Source organism: Anarhichas minor, unplaced genomic scaffold (genome assembly GCF_050575085.1).
Source record: "Anarhichas minor isolate MPS153535 unplaced genomic scaffold, ASM5057508v1 ptg000027l, whole genome shotgun sequence".
In the NCBI taxonomy this organism is placed as follows: domain Eukaryota; kingdom Metazoa; phylum Chordata; class Actinopteri; order Perciformes; family Anarhichadidae; genus Anarhichas; species Anarhichas minor.
In genome coordinates, this window is record NW_027466473.1 from 21165067 (window position 1) to 21182913 (window position 17847).

Here is a 17847-nt window from a genome sequence, read left to right on the forward strand (position 1 = left end):
ATCCAGCAGGTGTTAACCTTGCCTCAGGCATACACTCTGTCCTTCATACATTAGCTTCCCTTAACCAGGGTAAAGTTACTGAGCACACAAGAGGATGAAAAGAAATTGTTTTGCTACATAGGTTGTCAGCATGAACATAGTTCCACTGATTTGGCTTTTATTACCCTCTTTTCTCTTTGCTGATCTTCTCCTGATGGCGATCCAGTCCAGGGAAACACAGCAGCTCCGTCTGACTCATCCCCTACCAAACCGTAAATCACATAAATCCGCCTCCTACTGACTTTGACCCCTTCCTCACTGTGTTCCACTCTCCATGGCCAAAAGGAGAACATGTGGGCTGGTGGAGGACTGACGGGGAAAGGCATCCTCTGGATCGTTGGCATGTAGCGGACAGAGTCGGCCTACCGCGAAGCAATTACCACAGTGCTGAAAACGAGAAAACACCACACAGTGACACACACAACGTAATTAAATCAGTTTGGATCACTTACTCATGAAATCCTGAATCTGAACCACAGAGCAAGGTTTTCAATCAATTCAGTGCAGCGCTACAAAAACGTTAAAAACAGAGACAACACCGTTTCACAAAATCAAAGTTTTATTTTTAGCGAAAGCTTCTTACAAAATTTCAAAGTTGTTTAATGATTTTTATGAAGAATACTGGAGAGTTGTGACTGAAAGCAGAGAAACTTTCTGATTGAAGAGCAAATATATTACATGGAAAGTGCAATTTTGTCGATAAACTTGGCCATTTTGATGTCCCGTTTCGACAGTCCTCCACAGTCGTGTGTCGTCAATGTAATCTGGACCTGTGAGGAAAGATACACATTGTTTGCAATCACAAAGCAAGAACATAACTGCTTAGAGTTAAGGGTAAGTTTAGGGTAACTTCCTCGAGTCTCTGCTGGCTGCCTGGCAGGCCAACAGTCCAGCTTTAACCCCAGTGAAACCACCGCATGTTATTTCTATACTCTTTTTTTTTGGTACAAATTAAACAGACTAGATACAAAGTGTTAATTAGTGAGCTTTACAGGCGCTCAAAGACGGATTTTGTTATCTCTGGACAGAGCCGTTTCTCCCCGCTTCCAATCTTTGAGCTAAGCTAAGCTAACTGCCTGCTAGCCTTAACTTCATATGTACTGTAACGAACCTGTCTCCTGAAACTTACGTTCCCATACGACAAAACTGCATTGTGAATCACGTTTTCGAGGAAAACATATTTTGTCCTGGATTACGTTTGCCTTTGACGAATCACAAATAAATTTCAAATTGCGCGAAAGTCTGCGTAGGGAAGAGTTCTGGGAGTTGGACGGATCCAAAAACACACAGCTTTCACCAAGGAGACTGTAAATCTCAGCGAGACATTGAATAACCTCAGAAAATGTCAAACTATTCCTTTTATGTGCAAGACTCTGAATATATCGTATGTCTGATGAAAGAATGGGAATTTATTGGATTTTTACACCTTGACCTGATCATTTGGACGGAGCCAGGCTAGCTGGTTCTCCCATTTCCAGTCTTGATGCTAAGCTAGATAGCTAAATTTGAAAAAGAACGTGAATCAGCACATTTCCTTTAAGCCTTGATCCACATAAGATATTTGGCAGGAACTGTCAGCAGGCTGCATTTGGCCCCACCCATTGAGATTTTGATGAAAAAAAAAATGCTTGAATGAATATTAATAGAATATTAGCAGTAGCGCAGAATACAGCATCTATTTCGTCGAGGCTGAAGCTCAGTCAGAGTGGGATTTATGTGCAAGTGCCTGGTGGAAAGTGCTGTGGGGGCCCAGAGACCTGCAGCACCATTCTGCAGCCACTTTAATAAAGAGTGGATTAGGAGCAGCATTCCTGTCAGAGTGTCCCGGTCCGCCACACTGTAACTCAGTGGCTACAGACTAATGCTGTGAGATTTTCAGGGACTGGGTTTGTCATATCAACCGCTACTTTATTTCTGAGGGCGGAGAAAAGTGAGAGTGTGCGTGAGCGTTGGGGTCGCCGAGGGGGAGGTAGAGATACTTGCAGAGCTTTTCGCAAGAGAAACGATGGGATTAGAGTGTGAAGCTACTGCGTTTTTTCGTCGTTGTGACTAACGGAGTGTGTTTCGGGCTTTGAGGGGAGAGCTCTCCAGAACCAGTGAGGATTGTTTGACATGAAAAACATCTGACTTTATCCCGGGTTGATTGATCTCAGTGTGCCTGTAATTTGTCATAAACCAACCGTAGCATTGCAAATATGGCAGTGACTCAAACACGTAGCCGCGGTAAGACTGTTTGATTCTGCGAGCCGAGATGCTCTGTAATGGGAACTAAACAAATGCAGCACTGTAAGTGACTCCTCAATCACTATTACAAATTGTGATTTGGGCCATAATGTGGAGAACGTTATTACCTTATTATAAACATTGAACCATTCTGGGTGATGGTTCATCTTCTCTGCCTGCAGAGCCACTCGAGACATGAAGCCAAATGCCTGTTTAGAGAGAAACAATCAACTGTCAATCAAAAGCAATTCAGGAAATTATACTCCAAAAAACTGCATAGCAAGTACAAAAAAATATATAATATACATTACTTATTAATACAAAAAAATAATAATTGCCGAGAATCAAGTATTTTTTTGTGGTCGTCAGTGGAGACAGACAGACAGAGACTTAGATAGAGGGAAATGTGCCTGTTACAGCAAAAAGTACATTTTACTATACAATACGCATCAATACCAAAACTTAGCAGTATACAACATTTTGTCAACAATAGCTTTTTTTTACTGTGCATATAAACATGTGTATTGCTGTGAGGTGGACAACAGTGTGTAGTAGTGCAAAAATAAACGTTAAAATTAATTTGTGCAGATATGGGTCAGATCAATTCATGGGGATGAAAGATGAGAATGTTTGTCGTCTTTAGTCCGGTAGAAGGAAGCGTGAGGTCGCCCCCCCTCTCCTGACAGAGACTTTTTGGACCGAAAGATGGCAGTTGGCAGGAAGAACCTCCTGCAGCGGTCCTTTGCGTAATAGTGAGTTTTTAAAACTACCTTTATTGATATGAATGGGGTGGGCAAAATATAAGAAACACTTGATGCAAAACAGTTAAACTACAGCCTCCAAAACAGAGCGTATATAGTTGAAATTTATTATTACAAACAAAAACAAAAATGCAATTCCTAAAAAAATTGCTCAACAACAAAAAAATGTAATAATTTAGTGAGAAAAACACAAATAAATCCTCCCGTTGATATCTTACAAAATCATAATGCTCCCTCGCAACAAATATGAAATGTCATCATTCAGTCGGAGGTTTTAATGAATAATCGATTCGTGATTTGGTCAACCAAATGGCAGAAAATAGTGAAGAATGGTACAATCTCCCAAAAGCCCATGGTGGCGTCTTCAAATGTCTTGCTTTGAAAAAGAAAAAAAAACAAGAGAAATTAAATTTAAAATCATAGAACACTAAATAAACCAGATCAGTTTCAGATTTGAGAAGCTGTATCCAAATAATTTTGGCATTTGTTCTGACTCGAGCTGATGAATCTTCTGTCTTTTGACTAATTGATTAATCGACTAATTGTCGCAGCCGTAAAGGAAATGATCAAAGCATGTAGCTGCAGACGGATGCAGCACAAGGAGCAATGCTGCCCTCTGAGGCGCAGAGAAGCACAATATTCTGCGCATGCAGGAAACCCTCATGAAGGCATGTATGCGCGTACTTCCACACCCTCGCAAGTTAGCAGACGGCATGCAGGCACACACTCAGGAGACATACACACTCTTCATATTTCAAGTTCGGCATGTGGCTCTCTCAATCACAGGCCATCCAGGGAGTGATTATGGTTATTCTAATTATCTACAAAGAGGAGAGTGAAATCCCTCGTCATGCCCACTGTGAAGAGAGGAGGAAAAAAAAAAATCAGGTAGACCTATTTCAGAGCAATTTCCCACTGCAATCTCAATTAAGCCCCTAAATACTTCCTCCCCGCCTAATTAAATCAACTGAAACGCCATTGTTTACCGGCCATGTCTGCGGCCCCGTCCACCACCTGACATGACGAAACAGAATTACTCTCGCCGAAGAAATTAGTGCGTTGTAACCAATTTCTGAGACGTCCTGTTCAGTGCTCGAGCAGCGCGACGTGTGTAACGCGATCGGCAGCTTGATCAAATTGGTTATCAAGGAAAACCGTCTCCTGATCAATTTAAGTAATTGGCATATTCCTGCAACTTGACCCCACTGGCACCAATTTGGAGACCGAGGCGGTCTGCCTTTTCTCAGTTCCCATTGACTCTAATGGAGATGGCTAAGCAGCCTGTCATGTCAGGTGTTGTCCAAACATGTCGTCTCTCTCTCTCTCTTGCTCTCTCTCAGGGTCGAGCTCAGGCTAATCTGCTGCTGAGGAACATTGAGTGACAGGTAAAAGGATTCTGTGTGAACACTTAAAGCTTCCTGCACATTGTCCCGTTTCAAAACACCACGTTCCTTTAAAAAAACTCACTTTCCAGCCTCGACTGTTATGGAACACAAACGCATCGCCCTGGCAGTTCAACATACTCCTTATTGGTCAAAGCTTGGACTAAGAATATGTGTAAAGAGGGTTTTTTTAATGTTTAAATCAATCATTTTCTTATTCTTATTATCATTGGCACCAGGTATATAAGAAGTGGAAGTAGTCACCGTGACGTCAACCATTTTGAAGCCTCCAGTTTGATATTTTAGCCGTCGCCATCTTGTGTTTTTGCAACCAGAAGTGACACGAGAGGGTGGAGCTTAGTACAACCAACCGCAAAATAAGACAATTTAAGGCAACCAAAAATATTCATGAACTGGAAAAAAAAACTGTGAAAGGGTTCAAGTTGTAAAATGTAAACATGGACAACTCCCAGACCGGACAACGCTGTGGTAGCAACCTGTCAATCACAAGGTAGCCCCGCCCTAAAGCATACTCCACTTTATGGTCTGTTTGACTCTAAATGGACCATCGTTTACTAAATGAACATCATGCTGTATTGAAGAAGACTTGAAACTAGAGATTGAGACCATAAACTCATGTTTACAATGTTTACTGAGGTAATAAATCAAGAGAGAAGTAGAGTCATTTTCTCATAGACTTCTATACAATCTGACTTCTTATTGCAACAACTACATTACCCCCTCTTAAAAGGACACTGTTGTATCTCTGATGCAAAAAGCTATTTTAGGTAATTTATGCATCATAAATTACTTATGTCAGAGTCAGATTAATCAATGGCCAAGTTTGATTTATCACATATATATTTTATTGGCGTATATGTTAGCTGATTAGTAACAATTGTGAATTGCAGTACAGAAATACCAAAAAATATATTTTAAGTAGTTTAGAAAGTCTTTATTTTCAAACTGTAGAATATTCTATTTAATTGAATACCCAAATTTGACGAATCCATTTGACTGTTTATTAGCTGATAAACTGTGATCAGAGTCATTGTTATTGTTAAAATATCAATATCAGCCTAAAAAAATCCAATCAGGCTCTACTTGATGCCTGTTTAATTTCCTGACTGAATTTGGATTATTTTGGTCAGTAGTCCAAATGCTGTATGCCGATTGTAGCCATCTACACATGACTGTAAGAACATGAGGTTGAATTTGACTGAAACAGTTTTGTACTTTATCCCACTGGAGAATAACTCTTTTCAGGCTTAATTGACCAGCATGTGTGACTAATAGGTGAACTTCCTTATTTAATAGAGGGTGGATCCCTTTTAACACTATATGTCTGCCAACTGGGTCACACCACTTTAAAGCAACATTATCACAATAAAACAGTTGTCAATTCACTGACATTACGGTGGGTCTGCAACTGCAAACATCTGCAGTCACATCTGTATGATACGTTTCCACATATTTCCAAACTTGGCAGAAGAGGGAACTTGTAGTCTGGACGAATAATTCACTTGGATTCAGTTTTAATTCAAGAAATATATTTTTCTTCAAAAGCCAGCTCATGGCATGAAGACGTTTGCCAATGATTAAGAACAAATGCTGTATTATAAGTGTGTTTTTTATTTGCATTTTGAATCCATTGAATTGACAGTGAACCAATCCAACCAGAGCTTAAACTCATTATCCAAACTTCAAAGTGCTGCACAAAACGCGGGCCGCGCTGCTTTTATCAAGCCAAGTGTCACGCTTCCCGAAAAGTTACACGTCTACGTTTACTCAAAATGTAATTTGGAGGAAGGCGGAATGTGAAACACAAGACGACAAGTTCAGCGTGTATGCAACATGAGCCCTGAATGTCCCAGGAAGACAAAAATGAGGAGAAAAAGCAGTAATCTCCCACTGCAAATGAATCAGAGCTGAATGTCCAAATAGCCTGAAATCCTGAAAAGGCCTGAAGCTGGTGGTCCCTTGGGGGTGGTAAGGAGAGCAGCAGGACACAATACTGCCAAAGTGGCGGTCTGTCACCTGTAGGTCATCTCAACGCCCTCCACTTGGGCCAAACAAGGAAATAAAACCAACCCTCAACACGCTGCTGAGGTCTTATGTCAACAGAGGTCAAGGACTCTCCCTCTCAAAGTGCTTTGTTTACCCCATTTGTATTATGCGGGCCACACTTCTTGAGTCGACAGGTCGGCTATCCAGCCATCCAGCCAGCCATCCGTTCTCTCCAACCGGCCCGACAAGCTGCAGCTGTCAAGAGTCAGATAATTTGACATGACATTATGCAGGCCCCTCGTCTCAAATAATCAGAAACACACCGACGGCAGACCCCCGCTATGCCCCCTTTTCCCCACGCGCCCCCTTTTGAGGAGCCGATTTGGTGCTATTACAGCATGATTGTCATACAACACTGGATGAGACAGTTTGACGTTGGAGCAGAGTGGTGTTCTCTCTCTCACTGCGGCCGTGGGCTGGAATACAGGACTCGGTTTCAAACACATGTGTCTGTTATTTACAGATCGGTTTTCCACCGCCGCGCGGTCCAAGGGCTTAGAAACGCCTGCTCTGTCTTGCCAGGACTAAGTGCATGCAGATTGTGCCTGCTCTTGCTAGCCCCTGACAGACACACACGTGCACGCTGAAGCATGTGCGAATGCACATATGCAAAGCCTCCTCGGCATACACGCGAGTATGTGTCGACACACATGAAGACAAGCCGCTCTCCTCCATTACACACCGCCATGACTACCCGATGATTACCCCACAAGCCCCATCAGCGCCCGCGTCAGCGTCAGCCCCCTGGAAAACCTTCACTCCTCCACAGTGAAAGGCAAGAACGCTGTGAATTGCACGGTGGTGGTCATGAGGATGAGGATGATGATGATGACGACCACACCTCTTATGTCTCATTTCTCTCCTTCACAAGCTTCCAGCTGGCCTGGACAGGACGGCCCGCTAAGTTGACATGTAACCTAAAGCAAAAATATTGAATAATTTGGAAGCACAGCTGCAAAGCGCTGAAGTTCTTTCATGCAGCAGAGAGATCTCTGCTGGGTCATGTGTAACATCATAATCTTCTTGAATGAACGTTCTTAAAGTTAAGAAACACAGAGAAGAGCTTCAATTTGATACCCTGAAGGTGATGCGCGCTGTGAACACTCATTAAGTGACTATTATCCTGTGTAACAAACGTTCACGCCACGGTCAGCTCCCATTTATGTAACGAGTGTCATGTCCTGTAACGCTCAGGCGTGGCATTATGGCCAACTTATGCAAACCCCCTCATTAACTGCAGGGTTACCAGCAAGGGCTTAAAAAGACATTGGGCTCGTCAAAAGACAGCAGACGTCAGGGCCATCTTAGCTTACCCAAGGACTGGTAGCCGGATTATCTAACCACCTCTGCATGGGCGCCACACCTCGCTGCTTCCCTGCAGCCATTTTTCACAAGATGAGATGAATGCGCGATGCCTCCAGTTCACAGGGAAAGTTCCATTTTGGAGACGGACGTGGGACCTGAACACCACTGAGCTGATTAACCGGTCTCTCGCTGTGAGTAAAGGATATGGTGTGAGCACTTGTGTAGGGTGATTATGTTTGCATGCGGGTGTAAATACTAGGGTTTAGATATGGAGTTTTAAGGACTTTTAAACTATTTTAAACATTCACATTCCACAAAATTACTAGTTTTTGTTTTTTACCCCTACAATTAGATTTTTGTCAGGATGGTCAAGTAGCTGAAACTGTTTATTTATGACACAAAAACTCTTTGAGAGTTACCATCTCTTCAAAAGCAATTTGACTCGGGAATACTCTGGGAACAACATACTAAAACTTTAATTTAACAATCAATTGAGTTAGGGTTGATTTTTTCCAAAACTGACAAATCCATCCATTCGTTTTTCCATCCATCTGTATTCAAAAGTAATCATTTTATAATAATACAACACAAAGAATGCCATGATAGAGTAAAGAATGTTAAGCATTTTGACTTAATAATTGACCAAAATAATAACTGTATAACCATAACCAGGAATATATTGTTTGAATGTGAAAAAAGATACAATTGCATTGTCAATTTCCTAAATTATATGTCAGAGAAGAATTTTTGTCAGAAGTAGGGAGCACAAGGAAGTGATATCAAGGAATTTCTGCACACACAATTAGTTTTATATTGTATAATATTATTGTATTCATTGAGAAGTTTACAGTCGTTCCAGAGGAGCTGGTTGAATATTTCATCACCCACCTACTACTGGATTATTAATATTATTCAAATGAGGCATATTTCGATATTTTCTCCTCCTTCTAAAGATGTAAATCGGATCCAAATGCTAAATATGTTTGGACATTGTGTATGAGAAAAATGAATGAATTTCTGGAACCAGGGGAGGAGCCCCACATAGTCTTCGACAGACAGCTAAAGTCTTCAACCAACAACCCAAGTCTTTGGCCAACAACCAATGCCTTCAAACAGCAGCCAAAGTCTTCAAACAGCAACCAAAGTCTTTGACAGACAACCAAAGTCTTTGGCCAACAACCAAAGTCTTCAACCAGCAACCAATGCCTTCAAACAGCAACCAAAGTCTTTGGCCAACAACCAAAGTCTTCAACCAGCAACCAAAGTCTTCAACAGACAACCAAAGTCTTCGACCAACAAAAAAAGTCTTTTGACCTGCAAAAAAGTCTTCGTCATGATTGAACTGATGGAGACAAAAGCAAACCAGATGAAGGACGAGAGGAAGAAACTGGTGGTTAAGTTCACAAAGGACCTCGCCCAGACACACTACAGCTGGGACATGCTGCAGAAGGAATACCAGAGGAAGGTGAACCAGGTGGAGGAGCAGATCCACCAGAGGGATACTTAAATCATGGATCTCTGCAAGGAGAAAGAGGGTCTCTGTCAGAAGCTCACAGAGACCAAAAACCAGCTGTTGACTAAACGAGCTGAACTCCTCCAGAGCGAGAAAGCTTGGCAAGCTAAATACAATGCTCGGGAGGAGAAGTTCACAAAGGAAATGGCCTTGAAAGAACAGAGCTGGGAGACCAAAGTAAAAGCTTGGCAGGCAAATCACAAAGCTCGGGATGGGAAGTTCAAGAAGGAGCTGACCGAGAACAAACTGTGGGAGACCAAATTGAAACAGGTGGAAGACAAGACGAAGGACCTGGTCGAGAAACAACCGAGCTTGGAGACAGAAGTCAAACTGATGAACACCTATGTAAAACAGAAGGAGGAAGACCTGGCCAACAAAGAACTGAGCTGGGAAACAAAAGTCAAACAGATGGAGGACGAGAACAAGGACCTGGAGGAGCTCTGTCTGAAAATGAAGAAGAAGAGGAGAGGCTTCTTGTCCCACAAGAAGAGGACTGAGGAAAGACAGAGTGAATTGCAGAAAATGAAAAGCAGAATGTATGAGAAGGGGATGGAGCAGAAAGAGAAGAAGAAGAAAGCTGAGAAGAAGAAGACGTTTTTTAAGCCAGACGCACAACAAGAACGAGTAAGGTAGAGGAGGCTCCTGGTTGTTCAGCTCGGGTTGGACTACAGTAGCTCCCCTTTCCTCCCCCCTCCACCTGTCCACCCTCATCATCCCGTTATATTCACGGTGACAACGTGGCTCAGTGGCTCAGCACTGTGGCCTCACAGAGACACCTCCACCTGACCGGCTGTGTCGGGTATATTCTCCCTGTGTCTGCGTTGGCTTTTCTCCTGGTGCTCATGTTACCTCCCACAATCCAAAATCAAAAACGATGCACTTTAGGCTAATTGGAAACTCGAAATGATCTACTTCAATCAATCACATTTATGTAAGGGTTTTCTCCTGCTGCTCAGGTTTCTCCAACAATCCAAAGATATACACTTTCTGTTAATTGGACAAACAACAAACAAATAACAACATCATTTAAAGTCAAATAAACAGTCAAATAAAGTTATATGTGTCTGCCTCTCTGAATAAATATATACAGTATAAATGAAATTGTTTGGGGGTGTTGGCTAGAGCCGATCCCAGCTGACATTGGGCGAAGGCAGGGCAGCATGTCTATTGCCTGTGGGAGGAGGACGGAGAACCCGGAGAGAACCCACACCGACACGGGGAGAACATGAAAACTCCACACAGAAGGGCCGTTCAGCCTGGGCCCCTCTCGCTGTGAGGCGAGAGTGCTAGCCACCACACCCCCCGTTCAGCCCAAATAACTGCACCTCCCCAAAATAAATATATCCTGTCTGAATGTTCAGACTTACACAAAGCAAGCTCATTAGTCATACTTAAGTTTTTTCACCATTATGTAAAGTTTAGGACCATTCTTAAGAACTTTGTTTTACATAATTGACAAGATTATAAAAGTAAACCATTTAGATAAATACTTTGAACAAAGTCAACTCTATAGCTCACTGATTAAAAAGCTGTGTGATCTTCTTAATCCGTACATTACGCAAGTTATATGACAAAGAAAGAACAGCTGTCTCCTGGCTAAAAGATTGCTGGTTGTTCTTTCTTTTACTCCAAGAACCTGCCACTAATCAGCTGTTGATCTGAGATCTGTTTCTCTTACTAACTGAAGGGTGAGAGGCGACAGATGCTCTTGAAGAGAAGGAGGTTCTTCTTTGACACAGTAACAGATTCTCTCTCCCTCTCTCTGTGCTGGGACGGGGATGCCTCTGAGAGTTTGGCTCACCCAGGGGCTCAGTTTTAGTCGAAGGACAACTTTATTCAACACAAGCAGAGCGAGGCCCGTAACGAGAGGCAGAGGCTTGCGGGAGATTTGGTGGAGAGGGAGCCCCCCGACTGAATATAAAAAGGGGGATCAGCCTTGCGAGAGCGGAGCGGAGCGAGCTGTCGAAACACAGCAGTGCTCTCCTCAGCCTCAAAATTGGAACTCAAGTCCAGAAGCCGTGTGGACGCTGCAGATTCTTTTCCGGTGCTTGTTATGCGTTTACCGTCGGTGGTTAGCCACAACTTTGGCGTGTTGTTTGTCTCGAAGTTTGCGTCATATTCATTCGGGTTTTGCTGCAGTATGTTTTGCACGAATATGACTGCAAATGTTGTGAACTTCTATTTTATTTATTTATTCTAGCACAGCATTGACACGGAATAGCTTTCTTGTATGACCTCAAACCCGTTTCTAATGTGGCCACCGAACACACATCCCTGTCTTTTAGATATCTGGAAGCCAGATTGCTGATGCTTTCAAACCGATTTTCAATATATGTCTTTCATCTTTAAATAGATAATACGTGAGGTAGTCATTGAGAGGTGAGGAGAACATTAATGCAGCAATACAGCCCCAATAACACTGAGTGAATACTGCAAAAACACCCTCAGAATGTAAAACATGTATGCTTCATATTGGTTAACAATATTAGCAATATATCCAATAAGACCATGACTTTCATTAATCCTTACATCCCCTTTGTTTCAAATACATTTCATGAATGCTAATTTTACTTGGACATGCAAGGAAATACTTGATTTTATTATGTATATTTAAAATGTCCTATACATGAGGCCAAAATTTGATATTTTTGTTTGTGAAAATGCTAATTTGGCTCATTTCTACCTTTTTTGGTAGAATAGTGGCTGTGCCATTTCAGACATTGTTCCCTTGCTGCATATTTAGAGATGGGGTTGGTTATCTTGAGTACTATAGCAACAGTACGCTGGATTTCAAACATTATCTAACCAAAAAACCCAGTCCAGTGTTGCCAACTCTTCTCCACTGAAAGTAGCAGCACTAGCTCCAAAAGTCGCTAAATCCAGCAAAAAACGTCGGCCTCTCTCCAAAGCCACTCCCCCAAAATGATATTAATAAACGTAAACAGTACTCACAGCTCTTAAGCTAGTAGCTTGTGGAAGACTTTAGTGATGACGATGCGTTCATTGATTGCTGTCGGGATGTAACGAGAATTTCAACAAAAAAAATAAAATGTTTTTGATGATTACCGACCCTGCATTTAAACTCAACCCTTTAGCTGACGATTTGTGCTATTTCACTTAAATCAACTAGACGAGTTCAGTTGACAAAGTCAATCAAAAATATTCTGATTCCAGCTTCTTAAATTTAAATACTTTCTGGTTTCTTTACTCCAGTAAACTGAATAGACATTGGAAAATTAACAAGACATTGGAGGACAATGAAAATAAGTGTTAGTTGCAACCCTAGTGATACACATTTATGTCGTCTAAATTGATAATAACAGGCACATACCAACTCTAGTTTCTCGGAAAATCTGATTATTTTGCACTTAAGTTAAGTAGCACTCAAAGTCATTTACCTGTTCTAAAGTTTCTCTCCCTTAGTAGCTTGTTCACTTTGCAGGAGAGACTCCAGATAATAACCACAATCATTTTTCCACCCAAAATGCAGCTTTTGATGGATTTTTTTCCCTCCATCACTGTATGACTGAGTATTTGTGGGTAAAGACCGAATGCCATCGTTGTCAACTTGAGCTAACATAACAGTTGAGCATGCACAGCTCACCTCTCCTACACAAATGGCATCTTATAAGGCTACTTCACTTGGGTCACATGAATGTTTCCACTCCATCCACCGAAACGTAAAGCAGATGGTCATCTGTAAACAAACACAACATAAAGCTTGATGCGTAAACAATATCAGTGACTGCAACTTAAATAAAAAAGAGCATGATTCCAATCAAAAGTTACAGTATTAAAGACACACACAGATGTTTCCACATATGATTGCAGGGATTCTCACTGACCAAAGCGACTCCAGACAGAGGATTTCACCTCTCAAACCTTATTAAACATCACTGGACTTGATGAGAAAAAAATAACTTGCGTTTACTTCTCAGACTACTGCCGCTATCGACGCAAAGTTTACCCACATGCTGCAGATGAATTACTGAGCTGCAGCAGCATTTCCACTTGCAGTAATAAAAGAAAAAGAAAGTAAAAAGAAAGCAAATCCAGCTGTCATGTTCTTTAATTTTAATTTGCAGCTATGAGTGGCTCTGTGTAGATTTATAAACCTTTACCGCCGCCTAGAGACCACAAGAGGAAGTGTTCCAACTCGCACAGAGGGGATTTGTTATTGTCATTATAAACTCTCGGGGATCTGATTTCCTCAAGCCCATCACTCGCAGATAAGTGGTGAATGGAAATCAGCCAGCGTGTCGCTCCTCATCTCCATTCTCCCCTCTGGTAAAAGCCCTTTAAGAACAGCCATGACAAAGAAAAGGAGCTAGAGAGTTTGTGAAAATGCATCGAAAGGACTGGAGGGAAGGCTGGAGAGAGAATCAAAAAAGAAAGAGAGGGAAAAAGAAAGACAGATGGAGAGAGTTGCCAACATGTAAAATTGGAACAACATGAGCTCATTCCCCAATAACATGGGGCACGGGGTGGGAATGAGAGACAGACAACGACGGAGATGGGGAAAGGAGGGTGGTAATGAAAGAAATGCAGATCTACCAGAAGGAATGATGGGGTTGTTAGTGGTTTGTGAACCAGATGAGACATTTTAACCAATTTGATTGTTTGTGAAAGAAATCATTCTGATCGAAACCCCAATTGCTGCCAACTGGCCGCCTGGCGCGTCTCAGGGTAATGCAGCCTGACGTGTCGGGGTAAGAGGAGAGGCTTTCGAGCCAGGAGGAGCAGATGGGGGAGGTCAGCGCTCGCCCCCCGACTTCAAACACGGGGAAGTGTAAAAACAGACTATTTTAGGGGCTAAAACAACTAACGACAGGATTAGAGGAAGTCCGCTAAGTGGCCTTGAGATGTTGCAGTTTACTTCGCCCGATACAGGGCTGAGGCCTCCCAATTCTCTGCCAAAAAAACATTTATATATGACTTTTAGGGGCTCTTTTACACCCAGAAGTAGACGATCTACCACATAGGTCACAATATTGTTGAGTCAGTCGCTTGAAATTGCAAGTAATACATTTCTGTGGTGTGTATTTCCTGTGCCATTGATAAACCGGGAAACAGGAAAGTTCAATTTAACACTTCAAGTTGTTTGCACTACTACTTGAGGCAAGATTATTACACAGAAGAGATAAAACACGAAGAACGTACTCAGGAAAATACTTTTCACAACAAAAGAATACTACAATCTGTCAGGATCTGTCAGGTAGCGGGGCTACCTGACAGATCCCTACCACGCCGTTGTCCGGTCTGGGAGTTGTCTGTGTTTTTCGTCTTCAAACTTGAACCTTTTCACAGTGTGTTTTCAATTCATGAAAGTTTATTATAACATTTTGGTCGCCGAAAAATGTCTTATTCAACGTTCAGTTGTACTTAAATCCATCCTTTCGTGTCACTTCTGGTTGCAAAAAACCAAGAGGACGACGGCCAAAATGCCGAACTCAAGGCTTCCAAACCATAGTCCACAAACCAATGAGTGACATCATTGTGACTCCGTCCACTTGTTATATACAGTCTGTGGGTAAATTATACTAATCTCAAAGGTTCACTTGCTAGCTTATTTGATCAAATATATAAAGATCTCAGCTTCTGTTTCATAATGTTTTTAATATAAAATATTTTAAATAACAACTACATGAATATTTTTTCTCATAGCAATATAAAGCTTCAAATCATGGCTGCTCCAACGATTATTTAGTCCTCAAATGTCTTGTTTTGTCCACTGGAGAGTAAAGAAACGAGAAAATATTCACATTTAAGAAGCTAGAATCAGAGAATTTTTTATTTTATTTTTTTTTAAATGACTCAAACTGATTCAATTGTCCAAATAGCTGTCGATTGATTCGACAGTTGACAACTAATCAATAAAACGATTAATCGTTGCAGCTCTACTTCAACCTTTCAAGAGTCATCAGTGCTTTTCTTTGCAGGTAGGAACAAAAAAAAAAAAGTCAAAAGAAAGCAGAGAGGAACCTGCCCTCTGCTGCACCTGCAAGCAATCAGCGCATAAACACAGATGAATGTGTGCGTTTCCGATGGTTAGCGAGATGGACGTGCGTCTGGCGGTCTGCGTCCTGATCTCCATCAAACAGACCTCCAGCCAGTTTACAAAAGCCCCCTGAAGACCTCAGCACAACGCGGAGGCTGTCAGAGTGAAAATATAATTTATAAACTACAAAAAAATGACAAGAATTATTGGCCACCTGGAATAAAAAAAACTACAAAGACTGACGCAGATGTCATCTGCCTGTGTGTGTGTGTGTGTGTGTGTGTTCTTCCTGTCATGATAAATTGAATAAAAGCCCAATACACACTCTAACCAGCTAAACAATAACGCAGATTTCGATCAATATTGTGATCCCAGTGATTAGTTATGACTGTTAATGTCAATAACTTGAGGAACCTTTTATTTTTTTTAACTTACACTTTTAGCGATCCAGCTCTTGACTGATCCAGCGGTGGACTCAGGTGTTTCAGTGCTGTCAATATGGCAATAATCTAATATTTTTAAACACAGAAAACTACAGTGTGTGCAGTTCTGTTTGAACTCGTTGCTACTGGGCTGGGCTGGGCGATGAGGCCAAAATCTTCAATCATGATCGATGACGATATATGCGACAATATAGCATGTTTTCTGTTGACTCAACAAATAAACAAAAATAAATAAATATATATTAAATAACCATTTCATACTCTTGTGGGAGTTAAATACTTGACAAATGAAAACCACTGAGTATTTTCTCATATATTTAAAAAAACTTTAGTGTGAAATAATCCGATTTTCTGAGAAATTTGACTTGGTGTGAGCTTGTCGTTGTCTATTTAGATGACATAACTGTGTGTCACGATATCTCAATATATATGATGTCATCACAATACAATTCCATCATATTAAATCATCGACGCAGCTATTTGAAATGATGACCTGCTGCTATAAACTATGTTACGTAGTGAACGTTCAGCCTGGTCTAAACTTAATCTTGGCCTTAAATCCAAGTCTGAACCCTAAACTAAACCAAAGAACAAAATAACGTCACTTTACAAAAATATTCTGAACTCAAGATCAACATAAATAAACACACACACACACACACACACCTGATTGAAGGTTTTAAATTGGAGCTCTTTGAAGATGGCATCGCGGTCGTCCACCTCCACCCACCCTGTGGCCCTGAGGTCCATCACCTGCTGATCCCGGTCGGCGGGGGGGAGCCAGTGGGAGTCTGACGACTGGAAACAAACGCACACAAAACTCAGAATGTGTACACCTTATTGTTGTTGTTCCTGTCGTAATTACATTAGAACAAGCGCTTACTCCGTGTTTATTCTCTTTTCTCAGTCTGCTGTGGTTTGCTCTATCGGCCATATTTATGTTTCAGATGTATATCATGAAATTAATTCCTATTCAACAACTTTACATCTGTAAAACGACTGTTTAACTGAAATTTAAACTATTATCAGTTGTTCTTGTATTTGTTTTTAAGACTTCTTCTAACCCAAGATCCCTTTGATCCAGACGTGCTAATTCATCCTTTACTGCCACTGTGGAAACACGGTTTAAGCAAAGTTTGAGATGTGCCTCGTTATATATTCAGATGTCACATTCTCTGTTACCTGAGTACTATTAGTGCTGCGTCCACAAGGTGGCAGCCAAGCAGCGAAAATATTCACATTTAACAATATAATTACTGGGCGTGAATTCTCCATCTGCAGCCTACATTTCAAAAAAAAAACACACACAACAAACTCTATTATTAATTATAAATCAGTTTGATATTGGCGTGTTTATGTGCAAACTCACACTCACAGTAATAAGAATATAAATCGTGTCGGACTTGTCATTAACCCTTTTAAACCGCACATCATAACTTATATCGTCTCATGAGTTAAATCAACCGAATCATTTGTGCCGAATTATAGAATAGCTCCGAAGCTATTAAAAAATGCTACAAATGTCCTTAATACTTGTATCATTTCTACAGGTGTGCATGTAGACATTTAATTCAGTGCGTTTCGAATGGAGTTTGGTTTACGTCTTTTTTTTTTACGACAATCTCACGCGTTTTACGCCACTTGCTACTTCAGAGGTCTTACAAGTGTGTACAGTCCTTGCTCGTCTCGTGAGATCACATTCACACGTGCATAACTCCAGTTTAAATCATATGGAATAAGATGCATACACGTGCAAATGCTAATGGTCCGGCTGTCACTGCGGCACTCACCATTTTAGACGACTGGTTCTTGGAGAGCGCAGGCAGCAGCAGACTGCTCAGCCTGAACACACGGTTGCAGGGCCATGAGCAGCTCGTCCTCACGCTAAACATTAACCCAGACATAACCGACATTATCCCTCTCCACTACCGCTCATTCTGCACTCTGCCCTACAGTCCTCTCACACACTGACATGGCTGGTCAGTTTACTGCCTGATTAAAATTCCTCATTTTCTACTAGGAGTCTGGTTGTGCCAGTAATGTGACAACTCGAAAGTGTGTTTCATGCAGGTCTTGCAAACATCAGTGATCATGACAACATTTTTATAAAATTAAT

The 17847-nt window shown here is 41.4% G+C and overlaps 1 protein-coding gene across 1 annotated transcript; it reads right to left on the bottom strand.

The window, feature by feature from the left end:
* Positions 1-580: 580 nt before the first annotated feature.
* LOC142960429 (pterin-4-alpha-carbinolamine dehydratase 2) lies at positions 581-17685 on the bottom strand. The gene is made up of 4 exons (XM_076102265.1): positions 17522-17685; positions 16398-16529; positions 2391-2471; positions 581-809 (listed from the first exon to the last, which is right to left on the bottom strand). The coding sequence occupies exons 1-4, from the start codon at positions 17642-17644 to the stop codon at positions 714-716; spliced, it is 432 nt and encodes a 143-aa protein (XP_075958380.1). The 5' UTR covers positions 17645-17685; the 3' UTR covers positions 581-713.
* Positions 17686-17847: the final 162 nt, after the last annotated feature.

What these genes read in the sequence shown, in the direction of transcription:
- LOC142960429 (XM_076102265.1), bottom strand. Translation starts at nt 17,644, where the DNA reads ATGTCGGTTATGTCTGGGTTAATGTTTAGCGTGAGGACGAGCTGCTCA. An exon ending in AATTTAAAACCTTCAATCAG is followed by an intron (nt 2,472 to 16,397) that starts GTGTGTGTGTGT and finishes CTCTCTAAACAG; the next exon opens with GCATTTGGCTTCATGTCTCG. An exon ending in GGTTCAATGTTTATAATAAG is followed by an intron (nt 810 to 2,390) that starts GTAATAACGTTC and finishes CTTTCCTCACAG; the next exon opens with GTCCAGATTACATTGACGAC.